General features: G+C 33.9%; 1 protein-coding gene and 1 non-coding gene across 2 annotated transcripts; one reads left to right on the top strand and one right to left on the bottom strand.

Annotated features, from left to right (window-relative positions):
• Positions 1-18,882: 18,882 nt before the first annotated feature.
• On the bottom strand, positions 18,883-18,956 carry TRNAI-AAU (transfer RNA isoleucine (anticodon AAU)). Its single transcript has one exon. It is a non-coding gene; the product is annotated as a tRNA-Ile (tRNA).
• LOC107910575 (uncharacterized) lies at positions 18,893-20,810 on the top strand. Its single transcript, XM_016838490.2, has 2 exons — positions 18,893-19,204; positions 20,373-20,810. The coding sequence occupies exons 1-2, from the start codon at positions 19,092-19,094 to the stop codon at positions 20,590-20,592; spliced, it is 333 nt and encodes a 110-aa protein (XP_016693979.1). The 5' UTR covers positions 18,893-19,091; the 3' UTR covers positions 20,593-20,810.
• Positions 20,811-22,703: the final 1,893 nt, after the last annotated feature.

The raw sequence follows: 22,703 nt of genomic DNA, 5'->3' as shown, positions 1-22,703 counted from the left end.
TTGCAAAAATGGGTGCCACAATCAGTGATTAGAGCTCGAGGTGTGCCAAACTTAGAAAAAATAGTTTGTTTTAGAAACTTCACAACAGTTTTAGCATTATCATTACGAGTAGGCTTTGTTTCTATGCACTTAGGAATATAATCTGCTGTAAGAATTATAAATACGTTTCTAAATGAGGAAATAAATGGGCCCATGAAATCAATGCCCTATACATCAAAAATCTCACATACATGAATCGTGGATACGGGCATTTGATTTCGTTTAGAGATGTTACTTGTATGTTGGCATTTATCACAAGACTTATAGAAATTATACGCGTCCCAAAAAATTGTGGGCCAATATAGCCCACACCTCATACCTTGTGAGCAGTCCATTTAGGGCCAAAGTGACCTCGTAAGCTTCTATATGACAAAAAGTAAGGATAGAGGTTACCTCAATTTCTGGAACACATCATCTTATTATCTAATCTGAACAGTGTTTCCATAAGTATGGGTCGTCCCAAATGTAATATCGAGCTTCCCGTCTAAGCTTGTCCTTCACAGAACGTGCTAACTTAGTAGGCAATGAGCCTGTGGTTAAGAGATTTACTATATCCGCATACCATGGGTAATGAGCCTCGATTGAAAATAAGTTTTCATAAGGGAACTCATCCTTTATAGGAGTGTCATCATAAGGTATTTTTAACCTACTCCAGTGGTCGGCTATCAAGTTTCCGCATCCCTTTTTGTCACGAATCTCTATGTCAAATTCTTGGAGCAGTAAAATTCATCTAATGACCTTGGCTTTGCTTCTTTCTTCAAAATCAAGTACTTGAAAGTTGCATGATCAGAAAAAATAATCACCTTAGATCCTAATAAATATGACCAAAATTTATACAAAGTAAATACAACAGCTAATAGTTCTATTTCTATGGTGGTGTAGTTGCTTTGTGCAGCATATAGGGTTTTTGAAGCATTGCAAATGACATGAGGCTCTTTTTCTATCTTTTTCCCTAACACAGCCCCCACACTGCATTTGATTACATCGCACATAATTTCAAAGGGGTAGTTCTAGTCTCATGCTTATACTATAGGAGCGGAAACCAACTTCTGTTTGAGTGTATCAAAAGCATCTTGCATTTCGGGTCGAACTCAAATTTTTTATCTTTCTGCAATAACTCGCATAGTGGTTTCACTACTTTGGAGAAGTTCTTTATAAAACGCCTGTAAAATTCTACATGACCAAGGAAAGAACGTATCTCTCTTACAGTAGAGGGATATGACAAAGAATTTATAACGTCATTTTTGGCCTTATCAACCTCAATTCCCTCAGTTGAAACTATATGACGTAAAATTAAACCTTTGTCTACCATAAAATGACACTTTTCATGATTCAAGACAAGATTAAATTCTATGCACCTATTTAAAATTATCGTGAGGTTTTAAGGCCTTCGTCAAAATTAAAATAATCCATAAAAACTTCGATAATTTCTTTCACATATTCAGAAAATATACTCATCATGCATCTCTGGAAGGTGGCCGGTGTATTGCAAAGTCCAAATGGCATCCTTCCATACGCAAATGTGCCAAATAGGCATGTAAAAGTGGTCTTTTCCTAGTCTTCTAGTGCAACTGGGATTTGGAAGAAGCCTAAGTATCCATCAAGACAACAAAAGTGAGTTTTACCAGCTAAAAACTCAATCATTTGATCTATAAAAGGAAGAGGGAAAATATCTTTTCTAGTGTAAGAATTCAACTTCCTGTAATCAATGCAGACCCGCCACCATTTTGCACTCAAGTTGGTACCAAGTCATTTCTATACTGTCACGCCCGTTTTCTTAGGCATGACTTGTATCGGACTTACCCATCTGCTGTCAGAACTGGGGTAGATTATGTCAACATCCAGCAGCTTGATTATTTCTTTTTTTACCACCACCATCATATTTGGATTAAATCGTCTTTGTGCCTCTCGCCTTGGTTTTGTGTTTTCCTCCAAGTAGATTCTGTGTGTGCATGTCAAAGGGCTTATCCCTTTTAAATCGGCAATGGTTCAACCAATCGCCTCCTTATGATTTTGTAGTACCTGGATCAAACTTTCTTCTTCGAGCTTAAAGAGTTTATTTGAAACTATAATCGATAGGTACTACCTTTCCCCAAAAATGCATACTTAAGATGTTTGAGAAGCAACTTTAATTCCAAATCTGGAGCCTGCACAACAGAATATAAAATTTTAGTGTTTGATAGAGACAATAATTCATTAACAGATTCATAATCATCAAAAATAAATTCAGATTTATCATCATAAATGGACTCAAAAGTCTCCCCTACTAAAGAGTTCCTCTTCAAACATCGATTTTAGTGCTATTGGTACTAAGGAAAGGTCGGCCCAACAAGAGGTTTGAAGATCCAGAAGTACTATCCTCTTCCATTTTTATCACATAAAAATCTGCAGGGAAAAAAGTTCGTTAACTTTTACCAATACGTCCTCGAGGACTCCTTCGGGATGCATAATGGACCTATTTGCCAACTGAATGATAACTCCTGTTTTCGTCAAAAAACCTGCGTTAAGTGATTTATAGAATATGAAATTACATTTATTGAGGCCCCTAAATCACACATAACCTTCTTAATTCCCAAATGGTCTATCTTGCATGGTATTGCAAACATGCCCCTATCTTTACATTTCGCTGGCATTTTCCGCTATAACACTGCAGATACATTCTCACCAACACTTACCTTTTCATTACCTTTTAATTTTTGTTTGTTGGCGCAGAGTTCTTTAAGGAATTTGGCATACCACGGAATTTTTCTTATGCCATCATTGATCTTGACATTTCTGAATATTTTGAGGATCTCATTGTCTTCTCTGCCCTTTCAACATTGATTTAATCGTCCTGGAAATAGAGGTTGAATGTTCGGCAATGGAGGTTTCACTCGGACCTGTTCGTCGTTTTCAAGCTTTTCCTGGGTGATTTCTTGGCCAAGATTTCTGCCAGGAATTTGTTCCAGTACCTTTCCACTTCGCAGCGTCACTGTTTCGCGTTTTGTCTTGGGTTCAGTTCTGTTTGTAATGGCAACTTCCCTTAAGAACTTATTTTCTCAATTGATGTGATCAATTCTCTTATAGATGCCTCAGTTATTTGTTTAAAATCAAGCATATTAGCTGCTGATTTATTGACCAAAGTCTCCAGAGAATTACCTAAATCTCGTGGCTGTTGTGGAACCCAATTTTGGTAAGGCTGGTTATATCATGGATTGGGCCCATAACTCAAGTTAGGGTGGTCCCTCCATCCTAGGTTGTAGGCATTAGCGTAAGGGTCGTATTGCCTTTGTGGTGGCCTAGGGAAATTTCCCACAGCATCTAAATGAGCCATAGTATCATCATACAAACTGGGACATGCATCAGTTGTATGTTCAGGTGTAGCACATATTCTGCATACTCGAGCTGGTTTTGCTTTTTCTACAACGAGAATTCAAAATATTAGTAAGTCTATCAACATTATCTTCTAAGGTTGAATTGCTTAGCTGGTGAACCCTTCTAGGGGGTTCAGGATTGGCTCGGAATTGCTGAGTATTTGCAGCCATTGTGGATATCAAGTCCCTTGCTTGTTAGGGAGTCATGTTGACCAATGCTGCTCCACTAGTGGCATCCACCATGTTCATCTCTATGGGTTTCAAGCCTTCATAAAAATATTGGAGAAGAGATTGATCCGTTATACCGTGTTGTGGGCAGCTCGTACATAGCTTCTTAAATCGCTTTCAATAGTCGTAAAGAGACTCTGCTTCTTTTTTCGTTATTCCAACTATCTCCCTCCTTAACTCAGCTACTCGTGATGCTGGAAAAAACCTGTTGAGAAATAAACAAGAAAGATCAGCCCAAGTTGTAATAGATCCAGAAGGTAAATAAAATAGTCATTCCCTAGCTGAATCTGCTAGGGAAAAAGGGAAAGCACGTAGTTTAATTTGATCCTTAGTTACCCCCTGAGGTTTCATACTAAGACAAACCATATTGAACTCTTTCAGATGTTTGTGGGAATTTTGGTTTTGCAACCTACAAAAAGTTGGCAGCAACTGGATTAAACCTGACTTCAATTCAAAATTAGTATCCATAGTAGGATACGCGATACATAATGGCTGTTGGTCTGCCTAAGCTTCGGCCAGTTGCCGAATCGTTTGAGCCATTGGTTGACGTGCTAGATTCGGGTTTTCGTTAACCCTAGCATTAAGCACTTCTTCTGGTGAATCGACTTCTACTTTTTCGCTTCCAAATGTTTGAGTAGGGTTTTCGTTAACCCTAGACTCTACTTCGTCGCCAATTCTGATTTTTGGTGGTGGATTACTCTGAGTCCCGACCACTTCTGACTGTTTTTTCCTTAGTTTTGTTTCCTTGCGATTAGCTCTTCCAATCTTCTCTATTTCTCAATCAAACGCAAGAGTACCTGGAGCAAGTCTGGTCATAAGAAACAAAAAACAATATTAGTACGTTGCTAGTCCCTAGCAACGGTGCCAAAATTTGATGCGGTCATTGAGAGCACCAAAAATATGCTATCCCTATAAAATATTGAAAATGATAAAAATAATAGTATAAGGGAAGTAGGGTCAAATCCTCAAGGATCGGATTTGCACAATTGCTTGTTCCTTAAAATCCTGGCCAGAATTGTGCCCAAGAAAACCTGCGTACTTGGGAAAAAATAAAAAAAAATAGAATTTAAAGTTCTGATTTGGAAAAAAATAAAATAAAAAACAGAATTGAAAGTTTTGATTGAAATTTCAAAAATTAAAATTAAAATAATAGAAATAAATAGAGTTGAAGAAAAGGTGTTCTTATGGAGAGATTCCAGCCTCCGATTGCCTTGACCTACCTTAGGTTCAATCCTCGGCTTTTAGGTGATCCTTCTCAAATAGAAAAAGACAGTTATAGTGGAAGAGGACGTCTACAACAACCAGCTCCAAGATTTTAGACTTGCGATTTAGCGAAACCTGACTCTAGCCAATAATCGCTTTTGTGGGATTATCTTATGCTAGATCATCACTTCTCAATGGCGAATACCACGCCACCTTGTCTTTTGGGCTCGCCAACCTCTAATGCAGTAAGCTAACGAATCGGCTGTGCAAACTTCCCAAAATATACAAAGCTGTTGTTCTTTGCACACGTTGAAAAGATCGCTTTTTAAGGGATATGGACAGAAGCGTCAGCCTCGTAATGTGGATAAACAATGAATACTTTTTTGAGAAAGCCGAGCGCGGATTCTAAGCCTCATGAACCCTTTTACGGATTTTCGACAACCTTTGGCTAGATAAGTTTAGTGTCTCATGATTTTTGAGGAAAAAGAAATAAGTGTAATCGAAATAGAATTTTTATTAAAAAATATGGAAAGAACAAAAGGCTAAGCTCTATAGGGGAGAGTGTTTTTACCGAAAAGATGCATCCAATTTGTGCCACTCCATCCCCTATTTATAGTACTAAGAAACTATTCCTAATTAAATTTTAAAAGATAATTACAAATAAATAATGATAATTAAAGATAAATGAAAATAAATCCTAAAATTAAATCTAAATAATAATTCTTAATAATTATCCTAATATAATCAAACATTAAATAGAGTCTTGTGCTATAAAATCTCTTCTTTTGCACTTTTTCCCTTATGTCTTCCATACTTGCATTTTTGGCACCACCTTTTTCCTTATGTCGCATGTTGGCCCATTTTATCTTCAAATTTGCACTTTTTGTCCTTAAATTTCCTTTTGCTTCCAATTTAGTCTCTAAAAGATAAAAGACCATAAATAGCTCAAATTAGTAGGGTCATACTCAAAATAAACATGCAATTAGCACATAAAAATATGTCGTTGTAGAGTATTATCAGAATGGCATCACAAAAAACTTATAGTGTCCATACCTGGTTCTAAAAGCTGTCTTTGGCATATCTGAATCTTTTACTCGTAGTTGATAGTAACCCGAACAGAGATCAATCTTTGAAAATACGGTGGCACATTTTAACTGGTCAAACAAGTCATCAATACGAGGAAATGGATACTAGTTCTTTATTGTAACTTTTTTGAGTTGTCTGTAATCAATGCATAGCCTCAATGATCCATCTTTCTTCTTTACAAATAGAACTGGCGTACCCCAAAGTGAGAAACTAGGTCGAGTAAAACCTCTGTCAATCAATTCTTACAACTGTGCTTTCAGCTCTTTCAATTCAATAGGAGCCATTCTGTAAGGTGCTATGGATATCAGTGTTGTACCCAAAACAAGATCTATAGAGAATTCCACTTCTTTATCCAGTGGTAAACCAGGTAATTCTTCTGGGAATACATCAAGAAATTCACATACAACCGGCACTAACTGAATCTTTGACTCAGATACCTTAGTATCCAGCACATATACGAGATAAACATCATATCCTTTTCTGACATATTTTTGTGTTGATATTATTGAAATCACATTAGGTAATCTATCCAGTTTGTCAGATTCAACATAATGTAATTCACCACTCTGATATTTCAATACAATATACTTCTGTTTACAATTCACCACTGCATTATAATGAGTTAACCAATCCATTCTAAAAATCACATTAAATTCATCAAATGGTAATAACATCAAGTCAACTAAAAAGCAATAACATTTTACCATTAACTGACAGTTTTTACAGACTTTATTCACCATAACACACTAGCCCAGGAGGTTTGAAACTTTAACCAAAAATTCAGTGAATTCAACAAGTAAATTTTTAACAGACACTAAGTTTGTGCATATGTAAGAATGCGTGGAACCAGGATCAATCAAAGCAGTAATATCAGTATCAAGTAGAGAAAATGTACCAGTAATGACATTTGGTGCAGAAGCATCTTCTCTTGCACGAATAGCACATGTTCTTGCAGGTGCTTGTGCCTTATATTTAACTATGGTATCCCTGGTAGTACCTCTACTACCACTAAAATTGTTGGGGTGACGAGGTGGTCTGCCCTTCAAAACAGGATTACTCGGCTTTGGAGCTGGTTCTATTTCTTTTTCAACTCTTTCTGGACAATCTCTGAGAAAATGGTCAAATGAACCACATTGGTAACAAGCTCCACTTCTCAAACAAAATTCCCCAAAATGAAATTTGTTGCAATGCTTACACTTTGGTTTGGAATTACCGACACTACCCACACTGATTACAGATGGCGATGAAGACCTTGGGTTAAAGTGTTAAGAGCCTTGCTTTTTTCCAAAATACCCCGTAGAGGTAGTAACACGATCATAATACTTCTTTATTTTCTTAGAAGCAGATGATTGTGACTTACCCATAATCCTTTTTCCAGAGACTCGAGCCTCTCTTTCAGCTTGTTTATTTTATTTACTCAATTCCTCAGCTTTGTGTGCTCGATCAGCTAACTCCGTAAATTCCCTTATTTTGAGAATTCCGATCAATAACTTGATATTTTCATTTAAACCCTCTTCAAAGTGTTTACACATATCAGCGTCGGTTAGAACACATTTTCTGGCATATTTGCTCAACCAAACAAATTCTCGTTTATACTCAAATACAGTTATGTCTCCCTTCTCAAGTTCTAAAAATTCTTTCTTTTTCTGATCCATAAATCTCTGACTAACATATTTCTTTCTGAATTCAGCCTGGAAAAATTCTCATGTAATGTTTTCTCTTGGTACAACTGAAGTTATGGTATTCCACCAATGATAAGCTGTATCTTTACAGATATTGTACATTTCAAACATTCAGCAGGTGTACAAGATAATTCATCAAAAGCTCGGATGGTATATTCCAACCAAAATTTAGCCCTTTTACGGATCATCATCTATGGTAGCTCTAAATTCTTCTGCCCCATGCTTACGGTTTTTATCTACTGGAGGCTAACCAGTTCTAACAGGTTTAGCACCCTGCGGCATCTCAAGAACCGGTTGAAGAGCAGGTGCGGGAGGTCGTTGTACAGCGGGGTTTGTTCTTAAATACTTAGTAAACAATTCATTCATCAATTGAAAGAAGGCTTGTTTTGCCTCCTCACTTTGGCCCTCAGATACGGGCCTTTCTCTACCAGATACAGATGCAACTCTTTGTACTGAAGCTGAAGCATTGCTCCTAGCTTCCTCGGATTCATCTTTAGCTTGGTTGGATGACATTACTATATGAAAAACATATTTCAAATGATCAGGAGACATCACACTATATTTAAAAAGATCAGGAGACATCACACTATCACAAATTATATAATGGCATGTATAGCTAAACTCGTGTCTGTTACGTTAAATTTGATAATCGACTAAACCGTAGCTCTGATACCACTAAATGTAACACCGTTAACCTATATCCGTCACTAGAACAGAGTTACAGAGCATTACTGGAGTTTATAAAACATTTACAGAAAAATCATGTCAATCACTGTTCATTTTCAGAGATTATTCATAACGTCCCTTAAATGGACCCTGAGGCCCAAAATAAACAATAGAATCGAGTCGGGACTTAATCAAAAACTTTAAAAAATTTCACGAATTTTCAAAAAAATTTCAAGGTGCAGGGCTCACACGCCCGTGTCGTCCAAGAGACACACCAGTGTGACCCTAGGACACGCCTGTGCTACTGGCCGTGTTCGACACCGTGTAACTCTCTGACTTGTGCCACACGGCCATCCACACGCCCATGTGCATAGACTGTGTGATCAATTTAATCTTCAAAAATTAGGTGTAGGGTTCACACGGCCAAGACACATGCTCGTGTTCTAGGCAGTGTAGCCCACACGGCTGAGACACACACCCGTGTCTCTACCCGTGTACTCAATTCTAAGCATATTGTTTCCCGAATTTAAGGTGCAGGGGACACATGACCAAACCACATGCCCATGAACCAAGCTGTGTGTCACACATGGTCTAGACACATGCTCGTGTGTCTGCCCATGTGGACGAAATAAAGTCATTTCTAGCTTCATTTCGCACCCAAAATCATACCAATAACCAGCACTAAAACTCACATCCAAATACTAACCATTTCAAGCATTAAAATTAAGCAAACTCTATCATTTAACATGGCATATCATTACATGCGTACATGTTTATGATCTTACCTTGGTTTAGTCCATATGTTAGACATAAGTTGATCAACTACTTAACATATATGTAGCTACCATAGTATGACATTACAAGTATAACAAAACAAACCATTACTAGTCATTCCAATGGCTAGATTACAATAATCATTTTCAAGCCACTAATGGCCAAGTTATCCTATACATGCTATTATACCAAAATAATTTTACTACACATATACCCAAAATAAACTAGTAGATAGTGTGATGATGCTACACTGATCTCTAACCTTCGCGAGCTTCCGATACTATAAAATAGGGAAAATAAAACTAAGCACTACATGCTTAGTAAGTTTGTATAACGGAAATTAAAACTTACTAATATACATTTATTAACATTAAGCATTCAATAACATATTTTTTCATCAATTTGGCAAATTTACCTATACGCATACACTCAATCAAACAAGTTAGTTATGTAAGTGTTCACACATACGTCAAGTAAGCATAGATGAGCTCATCATATAATATTCCTTCAAGACATTATTCATTTCATCCCATAATTCTCTTATAATGCCAAGAGTTTTGTCCGTTGAATCATTGAAATTCTTATGGATACTCAAGTAGTACACTTAAGGTGTACAATTCAATAACCCGTCAATTTTTTTATTCAAGAGTACCCATTAGGGCACTTAATCAAATAACACACTCTCGAGCCACATATCATATTAGAGGATTACCAGTCCAGGCTAAATCCTTTATGTAACTTATGCTCAGAAGAGCTCAATTAGGATTACTAGTCCAGCTAAATCCTAATTGTAACATATGCTAGAGAGCTTATATCAGGATTACCCGTACGAGCTAAATCCTTTCTATAATGAGATCAATAGGATTACTCATCCAAGTTAAATCACATCAGCAACAAATGTAGGACCTCATTTTATAAGGTAATCACATTTATCCATCGAAATTCAATGTTCAAACGAGACTTTACCCTTTTTCCAACATTTCCGAACATGTAATCATTTCACACATTTATAATATTCATATAAATATAAATCATATTTCATACAATCATAACATTCAAGTTAACATATTTACATGCTCGATTAAGTTACATGAACTTACCTCGACACTTGTTCGCATAAATAATCTACTAATCCGAAACCTTTCCTTTTCCTTGATCTAACCTCAAATTTGTGTTGTCCAGATCTATATAAAGTACTTTAATCAACAATTTCACATATTTCATATTCATTTGGACTCAATTTACATCTTAGGAAAAATTACCATTTTGCCCCCAACTTTTTCGTAAATTCCAATTTCGTCACTAGGCTCGTAAAATGAAATTCATGCAATTTACTCCCTATTCCAAGCCTAACTGAAATTTCAACATAAAATTTACAGCACATATTTTCTATAAATTTTATAAATTTTCATCAATTTTCACACTTTACATTTTAGTCCCTAAACCATCTTTTCATCAAAAATCACTTTGTAAAAGTTGTTTAACTATCATTTTCTACCATAAATTTTAAATTTTTAGCATATTCATCCATGACCTGATTTCCATACCTTGATAACTTTTCAAATTGATCCTCCAAATAGATAGATTAAGCTATCCCGTTTCAAAAATATCAAAATTACTAAAAACGGGATAAGAAAACTTACCCAATTAAGCCATGAAAGTTTCTTCTCTCTCTCCTAGGCTTTTCATAGAATTTTGGGGAAGATGATGAGAAAAATAAGATGATATCCTTTATCATCTTTTTAATTAATTAAATATTTTTTAATTTCCAATTTAGCCCTTACCCTTTTTCTAAATTTCCATGGATAAGTCACTAAAATATCTACATACTTTTCTTTAATGGTCTAATTACCATATAAGGACATCAAGTTTTGAATTCCATAGCTATTTAATCCTTTTAGCTACTAGAATTCAACTTTTGCATTTTATGCGACTTAGTCCATCCCATAATCAAACACTTAATCGATAAAATTTTATTATTATAATTTTCACATGACATTTCTAACATATTACGGACCATGTAATAAAATTAAAATAAATTTTATTTTCGACTTGGATTTGTGGTCCAGAAACCACTGTTCCGATTTTACTGAAATTGGATTGTTACACATTTTTCTGTCGTTTCTAACAATAAAAATCCCCAAAGGGCCTTATATCATCCATCTCACCCAGTTAAACAGATTTTATCTTTCACAACTTAATATGTAGGGTCATAAATCTTACCATCAAGGAGCATTCACAGGTAGAGATATGGATCTACAAATTAGTTTCAATGAAAAGAAGAAACACTTAGGTTCTTTTAGATTTAGACTAAAAATATTTCTTGAAGAAGGAAGAGGAAAAACTCTCATTTTTCTTAACCTGATTATCTAGATATACAATCTTTGTCCCTATGGCAATTTGACACGCATCATAATCCACTTCAACCTGCAATGCTCATGGTTTATAGTTGTAAAGGAATATGTACGACAATATAGTATTGTATATATGTATTTTCGGGGTCCAATCCGTCATTTGTTCCTAATCATCATGTTAGAACGTATCCAGGACAGTAAATGACCAACCCAGCGCATAATACTTTTCGATGGTAACCTAATTACCCAAAATTCCTTAACATATTACTAAACTCCTCTTAAAAATTCATCATTTCTAAGACAATCCCTCGAATAATCCAATGCATGCTACGCGGTTACTTTTACACGCCAATAACATCGGTTAGGCAGATAACACTACGCCACTCAGAGTACTACTCGGTTTACCCACAATTTTAAAACCTACCAAAATCGGGTATTTTTTAAATTCTAAAACACTAACCAAATCCTAATTCTAAAACCTATGAATAGAAATCCTACATACCTAGGTATTTTTTAAATTCCAATTCCCAGTCATATCATAATATAAGTCCACTCATTGAAATTGAACAAACATGTTATTAAAAATATAGCACCATTGGAGTATTCTCTTGTGGCTCAATATTGTAGTAATATGGGAATAAATCTACTTGACAACAATAAAAAAAATCAGTTAACACAAGCTAGTTTTATCAAGCTAACCAAATTCGTGTCAACATTCATATTTGTTCAAATTTAATGACGAAGACTAGAGACACATATGTTTCATCTCTCTTGCAATGAAGTGACAATAACACTGGAATATGCAATGCTACTAACAAGGCTTCCAATGGATAGGTGTATAGTAATGGAAAATTCTGAGCAAATTTAGGGGATGTCCTATGTCGAGCATTTAGAAAAGGTAAAATGGTTGAAGAGCCACTTTGAGCATCTCCCATAAAATCCAACACCTGAAGATATTTAGCATTATGCTAGAGTGTACATTCTTTGGTTGATCGAAGGTATGTTGATGCTAAGAAAATCTAACAACTTAGTTCATATAATGTATTTCCCATTGTTATCTAATTTTGAAACAACTAGTAGATAAAGTAAGGGGCCTATCATTTTGGCTTTCTTATACCAATCACGATATAAGGTGTGTAGAGTGAGGAATGGGGAACCAAATGGTTGCTTTTTGATTTTACAATCATGAGGGTGGTATCAAGTTCTGCGGATTGTGCCTATCCTCTCTTAGAATCTAAGCTTCCTTTGCTAAAAGGTAAAATTAGAAGCGTATGTTATAAAATCCATTACACTCTAATGCTACGTTTGGTAGAAGTATTATTTATGCACCATGTTTTAATATATGAGATAGTAATAAATTATTTCTAATTGGTAATTTTTAGTCAGTCAAATTACTTGTTTTGTTAAAGAGAAGGAAATTTTTTTTGTTTATTTTGAAGAGGTCTTATTTTTTACAAAAGTTTTTACTCACCTTTTTAGCTTCAAGTTTAAATTTGTACCAACTATTCTTTTTTATGTTTAACTATTGTAATAAATATGTAATAAATAAGCTTTTTTTATCATGTTATTACACTATTAACCAAACAAGGCATAAAAGATTTATATCGATATTGACATTTTATATTTTAATAGGCGGCCTAAACATCATGACCATACAACTTACTAAAATGACAATATATTAATGATACGAGCATCTATTAATCTTAAATCAAATGATTTGGTAATTTGTCTTTTATATCGCCCAATTTATTTACTTTAATTAATATCACCTTGTAATGAATTTAAATGCAATACTTTTATTATTTTTGAAATTTATGTGTGAAGCTGAAGAGATTAGATCTATATTACCACGGAAGGCACATGCACACAACCCTGTTTTTAACATTACACGACACTTGTATATTTTTCTTGCATTGGATGACATCAGTTTGATTGAGTATGATGATAGTTTAGTTGTAACATCCCTAACCAGTATTCGTCGTCGAAATAGAGTTACAGAGTATTATCAGAGTTTGCATTTCAGAACTATCAAAAGTTTTAAAAAATTTAATTCATATCATCAATCACAGCAAAACCAATCAATAGCATACATATTGTCCCTTATATGAGCCCTCCAGGCCCTAAAAAAACATTAGAAACAAATCGGGACTAAATAAAAAACATATAGAAATTTCAAGAAAAAGATGAAAAATTACAAACTGCAGGGTCACGCGGCCGTGTGACTCACACGGCCAAGAGACATGCCCGTGTCTTAGGCTGTGTGGGCATTTGAAATAGGTACACACTGAAGTGTTCCAACCCATGTCTGTGCCCGTGTAACTTACTGACTTAGGTCATACGGCCAAGCCACACGCCCGTGTACCAAGCCGTGTACCCTTCGAAATAACCTCACACGCACGTGTGTTAGGCCGTGTGCTAGGCGGTGTAAAACCTTGCTTGCAACCCTTTGAAAACTACAGGGGACAAATGGTCGTGCTACTTGGTCGTGTCACACATGGTTGAGACACACCCTCGTGTCTCTACCCGTGTGGATGAAAATAGGCCATTTTACAAGCCATTTTTCTCACCCTTTTCAACATGTACCTATAATCACTTTTGCACATATACACAAGCCATCAAAAGGCACCAACATCACGCATAATCGAGCTAAACACGTATGGTATAATAACATCCAACCAATATGCCCAAAGGCACCTCAAATGACAACATTAAAACATGTATAACCATGTATTGAATTTGGCCAAAATAATTAATTAACTTTTAACTAAGTTTGCATCGTTACATACCGTTGAATTTACTTACCATAACATACCAAATGGTACTAAGTATACCATTCAACCACTAGCATCAATAGTCATATAAGTCATTCATAACAAAGTACCAATTCACCACATTTACATATGCCATAAGACATTTACAATATGTATATTTAGAATTTCATTTCATCTTCCATCATTCAAACATAGAAAACCAAACATTCACCATTTTAATGCTAATATTTACATGCCAAAACTAAATTCGTCAAACTACCAAAATGCCATAAGTCAAGCCAAACCAAATGACCATATTAACAGCCAAAACACATATGTCAACATTAGCCAAAATACCTATACATGCCATTATAACCTTAACCAATACATTAAAATTTACCGACATAATCGCTGAATAGTGTGATAAATCTCCGACGAGCTTTCAACTCGATCGAGCTTCCAATAATCTGAAAAGTATAGAAAAAAATAATTACGTAACCAATGAATGCTTAGTAAGCTCATATAAAATCTAATTATATCAATCTATTTCAAATATGAAATTTATACATGTCAAGAATAATCCTATACCGATACCGCAAGATTCATGAAACCATATTCAACAACATACAAAGTGGATAAATTCACAGCATAACATATACATCTCATCCCTCGCATAATAGGATTTATAAAACTTAAAACCCTTTCAAATTTTCTTATTTTTATCTGTATTTCATTACTTTCCATTGCATTTACTTTCTTTAACTTAAATAACAATATCAATTCAACTCATCATTCCCTTTTTCATCAATTTACACTTCAAGTATGAACATACTAGTTCATTATCTTTCCACACTGGTTTCATATGCATAACACACAAGACATAAGCATATCATCAACCATATCCACAAGCTAGTGCATTTAAACATAGCTCTTTTGGAATTAATCACACGATAAACCATTTCATAAGAAATTACATAATTTAAACCTTACCACTCTTTCATAAACACAAGCATATTTCCATTTGGACACTCACCGTTACAATACATAACCTATAAATTAACATGACATGATCCAACTAAAGCTTGGAAAAAGCCTAAGCATATGAATAGCAATTTAATCTCAACATGTATCACTTGAATCTATTACTCATCTTAACTTACATAATTTCCATATATCACCATATCAAGGATATTCATATAGTTTTATGTTTTAATTCATATCTTTCTCTTTAGCATTTCATTTGCATAACACATAAAGTATAAACATAGCATCACTTAAATCATACTTTTCATAATCATGGATGTTCTCACTTGAATCATTGCTACATCATACCTTTCTATAATTGTCATAGTGAAATCAATTGGAACCCTTACTGGTTCATCCCTTTTCATACCCGTTGAACTAGTTAGAATAATACCAGATAAGCGAGAAAAACTCACACAAAGTGTGTTAAACATATAGTCGTAGCTCACACAAGCTGTATAATGGGTCTGCTCACACAAGCTATTGGTCGAAACGTAGTTACACGGTGCTGCTCACACAAGCTGTCAAGTAACCGTAACATATGCCAAAAATTCAGCCACCGGTAGGACGTTCAGGACTAGCACCCGAAACATGTAACCCTAATGACATGTCATTTGTATCCTATATATTCCTAAGGTTCAAACTGGACTTGATAGTCGTCATACTTCATTAAATTTCCCTCATTTCATTATAAAATAAAATGTATAATAACATATATATATATCGATTCATTTTCAATAAAATTCATATAATAACATTCAATTTAATAAACAATATACATAGTACAATTCATACGAACTTACCTGGCTAAATTGCAGAAATACAAAAATTTAGGGACATTTTTGGTAATTTTTATTTTCCTCGATTTTCCACCTGATCTTGATCTAAATTAATAATTTAATTCAATATATTAATTTAGACAATAAAACAATTCATTTCATGCAATTTGGTCATTTTTTACTTTTTTAAAAAATTTCCCCTGAAGTTTTACTTTTATTCAATTTAGTCCCTGAGCCCAAAACATGCAAATTAAACATTTTTAATACAAACCCAAGCCAAATGTTCATAGTATTCAAAAAATCATTTATGCAACAATTTCACATTAAATTCTTGAACTTTTATTAATTTAACAAATTAGCCCATAATCGAAAAATTCATCAAAATCACTTAACAAATTCTTTTAAATATAAATCACATAAAAATTATTAAAAACAGATAAAAATGACTTACTATACATGAATTGAAGCATGGCCGAACCTTGGTTCTTCTTGCCATGGTGTTTCGGTGATGAAGATGTCAAATGAAGAAGAAAACCTTTGTTTTCTTATTTTATTAACTTTTATTTCTTTATTTTATCTTTTTCATTTAATAATAACATTATAATATAAAATCACATATAAAATTAAAAGAACATAAAGATTTAACCGTCCACCAACTTAAGAATGGGTAATTTACCCATTAAGGCCCTCCAATTATAATTTTTTAATCAATTAACACATTTAAAGTAATAGCGATTGACTTTTGCAACTTTTACGATTTAGTCCTTTTTACTTAATTAACTATCGAAACGATAATTTTTTCCAACGAAACCTTAAGACCACCTTAATTACACTTCTTAAATATTTATAAAAATATTTACGGCTTGGTTTGTAAAAATGAGGTCCCGATACCTCAATTTCTAAAACCACTTGACCTTAGGGTAATACCACTTGAACTTAATAAATCGCTTATAAAATAAAAATCACTATATCAAAAACCTTTTCAAAATCACAATTAATTTTGAAATATTAAATATAGTATTTACAAATTTACTTGTCAGATTTAGTGGTCTCAAAATCATTTTTTCCGATACCACTAAAAAAAGGCAATTAAAGTCAAAGAAATTCTTGTATATTTGTAACCAAGATTGAAGCATAATTAGGCCATTAGATACGTCAAGCAAGTTGCACAATACAATTAAAATTTTAATAGTTCAGTCAATCTTTTCATCTAAAACAAAACAATTTAATTAAATTTTATTATGTTGGGAAATTTTTACTCTCTTGTTAAATAAATATTTTTCTTTTTTAAAATATAATTTAAATTAATTATAAAAGAATATTACCTGGAAAATAAATATAAGTTTTTCTCATAGAAATAATCCAATTCTTAATTGTAACAATTTTTAAAAAAATATTTAATTTAATTTTTTTTTTTTGAAATGGTACACTCACTATGACGTGGGTGAAAAAAATGTAACAAATTTAAATAAAAATTAATTGATATTTTGGCTATACTGGTAAAGTTAGTTGTTTATTATGCATGGTATTTTGGGTTTAAATTTTATTATAATCAATTTTTTATTAATTTATTATATAAAAAGTCAAACACGCCCTCAATAATATAATTTAATTTGTATATGAAAGGATATTTTAATAATTTCATAATTGAGTTGGTGCCTAATTGACCCTTAAAATATAAGTATGTATTTTTTTCATATTTTTATTAATTATTGTAACTTTTTTCATCCATAGGGTAGGTGTTACATTATTTTTGTTCTTGTAAAATGAAGGTATATTCCATCTCCATTTTATAGTTTATGGAAATTATGTAACGCATCAAAGTTCTCATGTTTTTATTGTGTAAAATTGCTAAGTAATTTGTTATGGTGTGTCGGTTAAGTCTTATAAGTTGTTTGTTTTCGTCTTGTGTTCAAGCTCTGTCGTTACAAGGGAGAAATATTTTTTAATAGTCTTTTGGTTGGGCTCTAGGAAATGTTGGGAATAAGTCTTAATTATATTTTTATTATATTTTATTCTAAAATTGAATTTCAAAATTTCCCAAATGTGCTCCTACTATTAACTTCTCGTACCCCATTTGCTCTCACTTTTATGTTCTACTTATTCTTTCTTTTCTTTTTTTTCGCTTTCTTTTTTTTTTTTTTTTTGCTTTCTTATTTCTTTTTCTCCACAGTAGTTATCTTATCTTTCTTTCCATTGTTTTTGTTCATTTGATGTCATTATATCTTTTTTTGTGTTCATTCCAACAATCGTCTCGAATCGTTGTAATTAGGGTGTGAAGGGAGCGAAGGTCAATTGCCTCCAGTGGAGTAAGTCACATTTTGGCCATTGTTATTTGAGTGGTTTCATGAGTTTCGGATGTATGGGTGATCAATCTTGTTATCAAATGTGTGATCTAATTCAAAAAGCTTATCGGAATTTGAAAAAATTAAAAAAAAAATAGGCTGGTTCTGAAATTGCTCCTCGACCACAAGACTGTGTGAAATCTTGCAAACCTTGTGCTTAGGCCATGTGAACCACACAGGCTAGTTATTGGGGTCGTGTGGGTCTTTTTGCCAAATTTTAGAGATGTTTAGGGGTTTTCTGGGGGACTCAAAATTTGAGTCCGTAGACATCGTATGGAGCTGGAAAGGCTTAAGTTTCAGTACGTAAAAGTATATGGATATTAAAATTATGAAAATAAGGAAGTTTAATATAAGATTTAATCCTTTTCAATTAATCAAATTTATTGTCTATTTCATAAAAATAAATTTATTTATTCATTTAAGGATAGTAAAAATTATAAGTTTGAAAATATAAAATTTTAATATAAACCTTAATTCTTTATTTATTTACCAATGAAAATTAATAGTTTTGAACAATTAGATGGGCTTTCTGTGAGAAATCAATAACCAAAAGTTCAGAACTTAATGGCCCAAGCACACTAAATAAAAAAGGATAAAAATTGGCCCATGCAGGTCTGGAACCTGCGACCTTCGCGTTATTAGCACGACGCTCTAACCAGCTGAGCTAATAGGCCTCCGATGATGCATTTCGGTTAAATGACTAACAGTATTTAAAAAAAAAAAAAAAAGGGGAGGACATTTCAAAATTGTAGAGTGACCCATTGAATCGATAAGGTTTAAGATATCTGAACAGAAGAGACGGACGAATAATGGAACACATAACAGCAAGCGAAGTTGCAGGCTTTGGAGTTGGCACTTTGTTACTATGTGCTACAATTGCTGCCCCCAAAGTTGATGCTTTCATTTCTGCTTCTCAGAGAAGGTAATTGCAACTTTTCTAAACCCGTTTCTTTTTGCTGTGTTTCCAAGTTAGAATCCTTTTTTTTTTCTTTTTTGAGTTTGCGAGTAAAACGCAGTTTTTTTTTTTACAACTTTTGAAACTTCGAAAAAGTTAATATTTTTGTTGCTGGGTATGAGTGAAATTTGGTAATTTGATTGTTAGTTTGGTTGATGAATTCTCAGTTGTGATACCTTAAGTTATTTTGATTTAGCTGCTGTTGTTGTTCACTTTGTTGGTTTACAATTGGATGTCCTTTGGACATTAGAAAAGCTATCATTGTACTTTAATTCAATTTAAAATTGCAATGCCTTGTATATTAGGATTGATTTTAATTGTGGGGTTATTTTGATTCTTTATAGAATGATTGCTATATCTTCATGTTTGATTTCTGTTCTTTGTGATTGATTCTATCTCAAACAAATGCACTGCCTTACCTAGAGTTATGTGAAAATATCTCCGCATCCACAAAATTCTGGTGGTGTAAGCTATTCTTAGGTAACAAAAGAAAATGGCATCTGTGTGGAGTTGTTGACCAATGTCTTTTATTGTCTTTTATTCATGTTGTACTAGGATTTATCCTAGTTGGTTCATGCGGTAACTTTTAAGAGGTAATTTTTAGCAGGTTTAGAGGTCAAATTCTGAAATCTGCAATACCTTCCCCTATCTCCAAGTTATGATCTCCTTTGGAACAAAAAAAGGAAATGGCCCGGAAGTACTAGACTAAATTTAAGTATAATGCTTTTGGAATCATCAGCTTGGTTTTCCTCTTCGTGATGTAGTTATCTTGCTACAGTACTTATAGTTCACTTATTTTAGGAAAACTTGGATGCCTAGAATGGAATGCATATAAAGGTTGCCTTTTTGGTTTTTTTGAGGATAAACTTAAGGATTAAGCTAGGAATGGCTTAGGGCAAAAGGGGTGAAGGTCTAGAATCATTGTCAAGTGAATGAATTAAGTCAATCTCTTTCTAAACCAAGTTGCACATCAACTTTATTGTATTAAGGTAGGTAATATGTCTTATCCAATATCATGAGGTTCCCAACTTTTATTCAACTTTTCTAGGAAAAAGAGAACTGCCAGGATATATTTCATTGACTGATGTAATCTACACGGTTGCACAAGCTGATATTTAACTTGTCAAACTTGCAGTTCATTGGGCTTGTGCAAGAGATGTGGTGATCTACGGATGATAGCATGCTCAAGATGTAGAGGAACTGGATTGATCAAAGCAAATGGGCCATTCAGTTTCAACCTAATTGATAATCTGTATCAGTCTGAGGAGATTAAGGTAAAATCTGTTGGATGTACAAAATGTCAAGCTATGGGTCACTTCAGTTGTCCTGATTGCTCTAATACATCCACTAGTTGATTCTCGATCATGCCATGGAAGACATTTTTACTCTTATGCTCGTGTTTTTAAGATATGATCATTAGCTGTCTTCCTAAAGCCATTGTATTTTGAACTTTTTTGGTCCTAATACACTGGATTTTGCAAATCCACTTATAGGAGGTGGAGATTTGTGACAGTGACCTCAATTTGTACTGGTGCTATTTATCAATCACATAGTTATAATGATGTCTTATGAATCCTGCTGCTTTTATATGGATATGTGTTAAGACATTGGTGTCAGAGTTGGATGTCATATATGGATATGCCCCTGACACAGGCACGTCCGATTTTTTTCTATGTTTCCATATATTTAGAGGGTCATGCTCCTATTCTTATGTCCAAAAAAATGTTAAACCCTGGTGTCGGGCATGAATATTTTAAGGAGACAGAAGAGTCTGAGGCTTGAATGCACTTGTAGGTGTAGATTTGTGAAAGTGGGTTTTATTTATGTGTTTCATTATTTATACCAATGTTATGATGAATGTCTTATATTTCCTGGTGGCAATGTATAAGGTTTGTGACAGACAAGGAAAGCTTGTTTAATTGTATTCAAGTCCACTAAAGGAAAGCAGCGGAACCATTCGTTTTTGCTTAATGCCTTCTCCATCTGCTAACCACTGGAATTGATAATTAACCATTTTCTGCTATATATATATATTACTATTTTCTTGCTTGGCACCATTTCTAAGCATGCTATGACTAGTTAACCATCAGAGTATTAGAAACTTGAAATTCTTAATGTGTAAATAAATAATGTTTTGTCATGCATACTGCACCTTGCTAGGGTATAATCGAGCCAAGCTCAAGTTCAACTTGAAATTCAAGGCTTAAAGCATTGCACTAGTTTGATCAAGTTTTAATTATAGAAGTTCATGTTCAACAATAATTTAATTGAATTCGAGTCTTTTTTTTTTTTAGTTGAATCTGAGTTAAAAACCTCTTGCCAATACCTAAACCAAACTCAAGGTTTTCTTCTTTTTTTCCTTAGTCAAATTTGTATTCACTACTAGTGCTCTTTGAATATACTTTTTGGTAGATACGGAGACCGATTCATCCTTAATGGGTTCTAGCCCTCTTCAATACCATATATCCCATCTGAAGATTCAAACAAACTTTCAAATCTTATCTCCTGTTATAATCATTTTAGGATACATACTTTTCAAACTGAACAGGCTCATGGATCAAACCACAAGGGAGCTGTTGCTTTATTTACTGCTTCAAGTTAGTTTTTTTTTTTCTAAGAAATTAGTCAAATGTTGTCTGTTTCCTCTGAATAAGCAGGGAACAAAAATGGGGTTTTCTTTGCTTATCCTATTGCATATGTAAGCACATTACCAATTGTTCTAACACATGCTTAGCTTGCACTGTTTCTTCAGTTCAAGTTTTCTGTCTGATGCACTGAGATCCTTGCCTGTACCACTAACTTTGCCTATGGCAAGAACAACCCCCCCCCCCTTTTTTGTGTGTGTGGTAAAGAAAACCTGTGGCATGTTTCAGATATAATCATTGCAGCCCCATATCTTGTAACAGCTGAAAAACAAAACTTGTAGATATATATGATTATGACATGATTATTATCCACTTTCCAGGATGTTTTATTTTTCCATCACAAATTATTAATATTCTATTCTAGGTTGAATTCGATTTTAATCACAATATCCCAAAAGTAATGAGCCACTGTTGAAGAAGCGACAGCTCACATTCACTTCATTCATCTGTGTTTTCAGTTTCAAGTGAAGCTGTAGCCATTCGTTTTCCTTTTTCTTTTTTACCCAATACTCCCTATATGATGATCATGTCGTTGAGTGGATGGATATGCAAATCTACCAAGTTATGCCCACTGCTTTCATTAAGACCCCTCTAGTGCTGACTCACAACTCTTATGTAAACTAATATATTCTTGTCAAAATTCTCATCATTTTCCCTTTTGTTTCTAGTTATTTGTCTGCTAATACTCAAACAATCCGGATTTTTCATTTTAAGTACTCGTATTTAACACTAATCCAAGACATTTAGAGATTTCTATCAGACATATCCATTACCTAATACAAACCCTAAACCCACTGGTAACATGGCATGTAAGTTCAAAT

The sequence above is a fragment of the Gossypium hirsutum genome, chromosome A07, assembly GCF_007990345.1.
Source record: "Gossypium hirsutum isolate 1008001.06 chromosome A07, Gossypium_hirsutum_v2.1, whole genome shotgun sequence".
Classification (NCBI taxonomy): Eukaryota; Viridiplantae; Streptophyta; class Magnoliopsida; order Malvales; family Malvaceae; genus Gossypium; species Gossypium hirsutum.
Note: the sequence above shows the minus strand (reverse complement) of the source record. Positions and strands in the feature narration are given on the sequence as shown.